Source organism: Leucoraja erinacea, chromosome 9 (assembly GCF_028641065.1).
Source record: "Leucoraja erinacea ecotype New England chromosome 9, Leri_hhj_1, whole genome shotgun sequence".
NCBI lineage: Eukaryota > Metazoa > Chordata > Chondrichthyes > Rajiformes > Rajidae > Leucoraja > Leucoraja erinaceus.
Window position 1 is genome coordinate 12,390,980 of NC_073385.1, and position 7,607 is coordinate 12,398,586.

The window sequence follows — 7,607 nt, forward strand, 5'->3', positions numbered from 1 at the left end:
GCGCCAGAGACCCGGGTTTGATCCCGTCTACTGGTGCTGTCTGTACGGAGTTTGCACGTTCTCCCCGTGACCTGCGTGGATTTTCTCCGAGATCTTCGCTTTCCTGCCACACTCCAAAGACGTACAGGTTTGTAGATTAATTGGCTTTGTATAAATGTAAATTGTCCCTAGTGGGTGTAGGATAGTGTTAGTGTGCGGGGGCCGCTGGTCGGTGCGGACCCGGTGGGCTGAAGGGCCTGTTTCTGCGTTGTATCTCTAAACTAAACCAAGCTAAAGCTGTTGGTGGGGGTTGTGCCTGGGGTGTAACCTTGTGCTCCTGATCCCCCCCCCTTCTCCTTGCTTGCAGGCTCTCTCCGCATGGCCACCTGCTTTGGGCCTCGAGGGATTCTCTTCCTCCCACAGAAGCCCTACTTCACTGACGGGACCCTCAGGGAACAGGTAAAGGTGGGGGCACCTGCCGGGAACCCATCCTGGAACGGCCCAAGGGGGACCCAGAGGGAGTGTTGGAGAGATTTGTTTCGGGATGGGAGCGGCGCGGTGGCGCAGCGACAGAGTCCCAGGATCCTGACTGCGGGTGCTGTCTGTACGGAGTTTGCACGTTCTCCCTGGGTGCTCCGGATTCCTCCCACACTCCAAAGATATACATGTCTAGGTTAATTATATAATTGTAAATTGTCCTACAATCAATCTCAATAAGGCGTTATTAGCCAAGTATGTTTTGCAACATACAGGGAATCTCATTTGCAAAGTCTGTCATACAAATAAAAAAAAATGAAAACCACATAGCACATTTTAATATAAACATCCACCACAGCGACTCCTCCACATTCCTCACTGTGATGGAAGGTGAAAAAAACGTTCAATCTCTTCCCTACTTAGCCTCCCGCGGTCGGAGGCCTCGAGCCCTCCGTTGACGGGACTATCTTGACTCTTGTAGCTGGCGGTGTTTGGGCCCCCCGCGTCGGGGCGATCTGCTCCTGCATCAGGGGGGGAGGGATGTCAGCTCCCACGCGCCACGCGATCGGATCCCGTGTCGGGGCTGGTCGAACCTTCCGCGACTTTGGAGCTCTCCCGACATCCACGACCTCTCCCGAGACTTGCGATCTCCCGATATAAAGTCCGCAGGCCGCGGTTGTAGCGATCCCAGGTAAGGGATCGACTCCGATGCAAGTCCAAGTCGCCCCCCGTGGGGGCCCAAGGTCAGTCCATGGAGGCCTCCAGCTCCATCGATGGTAGGCCGCAGAGCGACCAGAGAATGCGGTCCGAAAATTAATCGCATCTCCGGCAAGGTAACAAACTGAAAAAAAAAGGTTTCCCCCCCACCCCTCCCCTTCCCCCATAAAACAAACCGGAGAACATTTTACATAAATTTTTAACACACACTAAAAAAAATTTTAAAAGACGAAAAAACACATAGACTGTTTGGCGGGGCTGCCAATCTTGCGGCGCCCCCTGGTGGTGAAATACTGGGCGTAAGATAGTGTTAGCGTGCGGGAATCGCCGGTCGGTGCATACTTGGTGGGCCGAAGGGCCTGTTTCCCACGCTGTATCTCTAAACTAAACTAAACGTAAGATACACCATGGAAACTGGACCCAATCTACACTAATTCTACGCCATCCCCATTTCCCCATCCGCTCCATACACACTAAGGGGGCATTGACAGAGGGCCGATTAACCTACAAACCCACACGTCTTGGGGGTGAAACCGAGGAATTCCTTGCGGTGACAGGGAGAACGTGCAAACTCCACACAGGCAGCATCCACAGTGTGGTGTGGGACGATCCAGGGCTGGAGATCTATGGGAGCCCAGTGCAGGCAGTGGCGGGGCTGGGGTCAGCTGTGGTGTCACACTTGCCCCCAAGATAGCAACACTCCTGTTTAAAAATCTGGGCAGGGCTTGGGATGAGCTCGCACTGGGGAGACGGACAAAATAGTGCTGGAGTAACTCAGCGGGTCAGGCAGCATCTCTGGAGAACGTGCATAGGTGACGTTTCAGGCCGGGACCCCTCTTTATTGTCAGGAGAGAGGATGAGAACTTCCTCACAGTGGGCATGCTGGAGGAGATTTTTGCAGTGGAGCAGACGAAATGTGTAGGAAGGAACTGCAGATGCTGGTTTACACCGAGGATAGACACAAAATGCCAGTTCATCATTCCTTCATGCCTCTCCCCTCTCCCATCAGGCAAAAGGTACAGAAGTGTGAAAACGCACACACACCTCCAGATTGAGGGACAGTTTCTTCCCAGCTGTTATCAGGCAACTGAACCATCCTATCACCAACTAGAAAGCAATCCTGAACTACTATCTACCTCATTGGAGAACCTCGATCTATCTTTAATCGGACTTTATTGGACTTCAACTTGCACTAAACGTTATTCCCTTCATCCTGTATCTGCACACGGTGGATAGTTTGATTGTAATCATTTATAGTCTTTCCGCTGACTAGATAGCACGCAACAACAAGCTTTTCCCTAGTTTCACTTGTAGCTAACACTTTAACTCCCCCCCCCCTCCCATTCCCACACTGACCTTTCTGTCCTGGGCCTCCTCCACTGCCAGAGCAAGGCCCAGCACAAATTGGAGGAACAGCACCTCATATTTAGCTTGGGCAGCTGACACCCCAGCGGTATGAACATTGAGTGTAAGAAAGAACTGCAGATGCTGGTTCAAATCGAAAGCAGACGCAAAATGCTGAAGTAATTCAGCGGGTGAGGCAGCATCTCAGAACGGAGACGAGGAAACACTTTTTCTCACAGAGAGTGGGGTGAGTCTGTGGAATTCTCTGCCTCAGAGGGCGGTGGAGGCCGGTTCTCTGGATGCTTTCAAGAGAGAGCTAGATAGGGATATGGGGAGATGGCAGGAACGGGTACTGATTGGGGATGATCAGCCATGATCACAATGAATGGCGGTGCTGGCTCAAAGGGTCGAATGGCCTACTCATGCACCTATTGTCCATTGTCTGACTGAAGAAGGGTCTCGACCCGAAAACGTCGACCATTCCTTTCCCCTGAGATGCTGCCTGTCCCGCTGAGTTTTCTCTCCAGCATTTTGTGTCTAACTTCGTGACTTATCTCTCTCTGCTTGAACATTGACTCTCTCTCCTCTCTCTCTCCTCTCTCTCCCCCCTCACTCTCTCCCTCTCTCTCTCTCTCTCTCTCTCTCTCCCTCTCTCCCTCTCCCTCTCTCCCTCCCTCTCTCTCTCTCTCTCTCTCTCTCTCTCTCTCCCTCTCTCTCTCCCTCTCTCCCTCTCTCCTCTCTCTCTCTCTCTCCTCTCTCCCTCTCCCCCTCTCCCTCCCTCTCTCTCTCTCCCCATCCCTCCCACACCCCAGTTCTCCAACTAGATCCACTCTCCTCCGAATTAAATATTACTGGGTTGTATGCCCTTCAATGAATCATTCTAGATTTACTCGATCATCGTCTGCTTTGATCTGTCGTTTTCACACACCTCCATATCCCTCCCTCCCCGAGACTCTCAGTCTGAAGAAGGGTGTCGACCCAAAACGCCACCCATTCCTTCTCTCCAGAGAAGCTTGCTGACCCTCTGTGTTACTCTAGCATTTGTGCCTATCTACCCTTTTCACTGGTAGTCGGTACAAGTGACAATAAACTAAACTAAACTGGTATAATATACATTTCCCAGTTCTCCCACTAGATTCACTTCAGATAGGCCCCTTGCTTTCTCTCTCCATTCCCTTCCCCTTCCCAGTTCTCCCACCAGTCCTACTGTCTCTGACTACATTGTCTTTTCCCCGCCCCCTCCCCTGAAATCAGTCTGAAGAAGGGTCTCGACACGAAACATCGCCCCATTCCTTCTCTCCAGAGATGCTGCCTGTCCAGCTCAGTTACTCCAGCATCTTGTGTCTACCTTTGATTTAAACCAGCATCTGTAGTTCTTTCTTACACATGGTGTAATATAAAAATGGACACAAAAAGATAGACGCACAGACAGACAGACAGACAGACACACACAAAACTACCATTGGGAGTGCAGGATTCTTGACAGTGTACAAGAGATTCAGTACAGACAATGCAATGATATGGTAATAGGTTTGAGGAAGGGTCTCGACATGAAACATCACCTATTCCTTCACTCCATAGATGCTGCCTCACCTGCTGAGTTTCTCCAGCAATTTTGTCTACCTGGGAATTAGGTCATTAGGGTTTTGCTGGCTGTGGACACTGTTGGCTTTACCCTGCACTAAGGCATTATTCCCTTGTGTATCTATACACTGTAAATGGACAAGATTGTAATCATGTATATAGTCTTTCCGCTGACTGCTTAGCACGCTACAAAAGCATTTCACAGTAACTCGGTACACGTGACAATAAAATAAACTGAACTGAACGAAATTAGGCACAAAATGCTGGAGTAACTTAGTAACAGGCATCATCTCTGGAGAGAAGGAACGGGTGATCTTTCGGATCGAGACCCTTCTTCAGACCATACAAATGTTTCCTTGAGATCCCCTACACTCCCAGATTCCATCTTGTCTTCAGTGCAGTTTTGTTTATTGTCCAGGGTACCGAGGTACAGTGAAAAGCTTTAGTTGAGTCGGCCTGCGCCTTGTAAGGAAGTAGAGGCGTGTGTGGACTTTCCTGCTGCTGTGAAGCTGCTTTGTGCATAGTGTTAACCATCTTGTGTTTCTTTGTACAGGTGATTTACCCTCTGAAGGAAATCTACCCTCTTTCAGGTACCACATTGCACATCGTTCTGTATCGCAGGCGCTGCGGCCTGATGGAGTTGTGACACTGTTGAATTATATCTCCTAGGATCAGCCGATGACAAAAGAATTCTCCACTTCTTGGAGGCCACCGGCTTGGTAAGTTCTTCCCTTGCTCATGAGTTCATACGAGATATGAGCAGCATTAGGCCATTCGGCCCATCAAGTCTACTACTCTGTTCAATCATGGCTGATCTATCTCTCCCTCCTAACCCCATTCTCCCCATAGCCCCTGACACCCGTACGAATCAAGAATCTATCTATTTCTGCCGGAAAAATATCCATTGATATATTGCTCATTCCTCCCACAGGGTCCAGAGGTCAGCACTTCCATTGTCTCATTAATGTCAGTGCTCCTTGGAACCCCATCTATTAGCAGCCTACTGAAATGTCCTCCCATAAGTAAGGCCATGGTGCTGATCTTCCAACCTACCTCTTTGGAGTCCTTGCACTTTTCTTTTTTAAATTTGCACTTACTCTGCAGCTATCTTCCACACTCTGGTATTTTTCTCTTTCCACTACATAGAAACATGTGTATGGCTTGATTGTACTCGAGGGGATGGGTTGATAGGCAGATAGTTGGACCTGCCTCGCTTTGCCCTGCCCCTCCACTCTTAGTTTCAGTTTAGTTCAGAGATACAGCGCGGAAACAGGCCCTTCGGCCCACCAAGTCCGTGCCGACCAGCGATCCCCGCACACTAACACAACCCGACACACACATATTTACACCAAACCAACTAACCTTCAAACCTGTACGTCTTTGGAGTGTGGGAGGAAACCTGAGCACCCGGAGAAAACCCATGCAGGTCACAGGGAGAACACGCAAACTCCGTACAGGCAGCACCCGTAGTCAGGATCGAACCTGGGTCTCTGGCACTGTGAAGCAGCAACTCTACCACTACGGCACCATGCCACCCACTCTTCTAGCTTTCTTTTCCCCCACCTTGCAATCGGTCTGTAGACAATAGACAATAGGTGCAGGAGTAGGCCATTCAGCCCTTCGAGCCTGCACCGCCATTCAATATGATGATGGCTGATCATCCAACTCAGTATCCTGTACCTGCCTTCTCTCCATACCCCCTGATCCCTTTAGCCACAAGGGCCACATCTAACTCCCTCTTAAATATAGCCAATGAACTGGCCTCAACTACCTTCTGTGGCAGAGAATTCCAGAGTGTGAAAAATGTTTTCCTCATCTCGGTCCTAAAAGATTTCCCCCTTATCCTTAAACGGTGACCCCTTGTTCTGGAAGCCCAGCCGCTCCATTCTCTCAGCATATGACAGTCCCGCTATCCCGGGTATTAACCTCGTCACCTATCCATGTTCTCCAGTGATGCTGCCTGACCCGCTGAGTTACTCCAGCACTCTGTGTAATTCCTTGGTAAACCAGCATACTTGTTTCTTCCTGTTGCACCACCTGGTCCAACAGTGAATGTGGACACGTCCTGTCTTTCAGGGGCCTCTGCTGAAGAGGACGGGCGGGCTGGATGAGAGAGTCGGTTGGAACTGGTGAGTCACTTTTAATTTTCTCCAAGTGGTGCAGTGGTGGAGTAGCTGCCTGTACGGAATTTGTACGTTCTCCCCGTGACCTGCGTGGGTTTTCTCCGGGATCTCCGGTTTCCTCCCACACTCGATAGACGTACAGGTTTGTAGGTTAACTGGCTTGGGTGTAAATGTAAAAATTGTCCCGAGTGTGTGTGTGTGTGTAGGATTGTGTCAGTGTGCAGGGATCGCTGGGTGGCACGGGCTGAGGGGCCTGTTTCCGCGCTGTATCTCTAATCTAAAATAAGGCTTCAAGTCAAGAGAATCCCTGAGGAATGAGCTTTGGTTCCGAAGGTCCCAGGATCTGTTGCCTTCACGATTCACAGCCCACACAGGAGTCTCTGTGAGTGACCCAGAGTCCGGACAGTGTGGACCCTCTACAGAAAGGCATGGATAGAAGGGATGTGGAGAGGATGTTTCCACCAGTGGGAGAGTCCAGGGGCCAGAGGTCGTACTCTCAGAATTAAAGGACGTTCCTTTAGGAAGGAGATGAAGAAGAATTTCTTTAGTCGGAGGGTGGTGAATCTGTGGAATTCATTGCCAAAGAAAGGCTGTGGTGACCAAGTCAATGGATGTTGTTACATTATATATTGATAGATTCTTGATTAGTACGGGTGTCAGACGTTATGGGGAGAAGGCAGGAGAATGGGGTTAGATAGATCAGACACGATTGAATGGAATTGAATGACCAAAGAGAGATCAGGCATGATTGAAGGGCGGAGTAGACTTGATGGGCCGAATGGCCTAATTCTGCTCCTAGAACTTATGAACCCGCTCCCCACCGTGTCCACGTCAGTTAATACAGGAGAGGAACTCGGAGCAGGAGCTGAACATCCTCAGCCTCGATCAGCGATTATAGTTTTATTTTAGAGATACAGCGCAGAAACAGGCCCTTCGGCCCACCGAATCCGTGCTGACCAGCGATCCCCACACATTAATGCTATTCCTGCACGCACCAGGGAACAATTTACAATCACACAGAAGCCCATTAACCTGCAAACCTGAACGTCTTTGGAGCGTGGGAGGAAACCGGAGCACCCGGGGAAAACCCACAAGGTCACGGGCAGAATATACAAACTCCGTGCAGACAGCGCCCCGTAGTCTGGATCGCTCAGGGGTCTCTGGCGCTGCAAGGCAGCAACTCTAGCGAGCGCCCCGTGTGCTCAGTCTGTGGATGTCTTCCCGATAGTCGGAGTGACGGACGGTTGATCTCATGGGGCAGAGGAAACGAGGGAGGGATTGGGCTGGCGATAGGTGGAAAAGATTACAACCCGTTGTGAGGAGCTGGCGTCCTGATGGGCTTGTTAGTTTTAGAGCTTACAGCGGAGGGAACAGGCCATGGCA

General features: G+C 50.4%; 2 protein-coding genes across 3 annotated transcripts in view; one reads left to right on the forward strand and one right to left on the reverse strand.

Moving 5' to 3' along the window:
• The window catches only part of LOC129700007 (lysosomal cobalamin transporter ABCD4-like), a 33,510-nt gene extending 26,143 nt beyond the window's left edge, over positions 1–7,367 (forward strand). For both annotated transcript variants that reach the window (XM_055640139.1, XM_055640138.1), the window contains 4 exons: positions 347–438; positions 4,655–4,691; positions 4,771–4,820; positions 6,178–7,367. In XM_055640139.1, the coding sequence (XP_055496114.1) occupies positions 347–438; positions 4,655–4,691; positions 4,771–4,820; positions 6,178–6,234 (236 nt within the window). In that variant the 3' untranslated portion in view covers positions 6,235–7,367. The remainder of the gene's footprint in view (positions 1–346; positions 439–4,654; positions 4,692–4,770; positions 4,821–6,177) is intronic.
• Positions 6,520–7,607, reverse strand: part of LOC129700585 (vertnin-like) — a 17,218-nt gene continuing 16,130 nt past the window's right edge. The window contains 1 exon segment of the mRNA XM_055641202.1: positions 6,520–6,574. Coding sequence (XP_055497177.1) covers positions 6,520–6,574 — 55 coding nt within the window.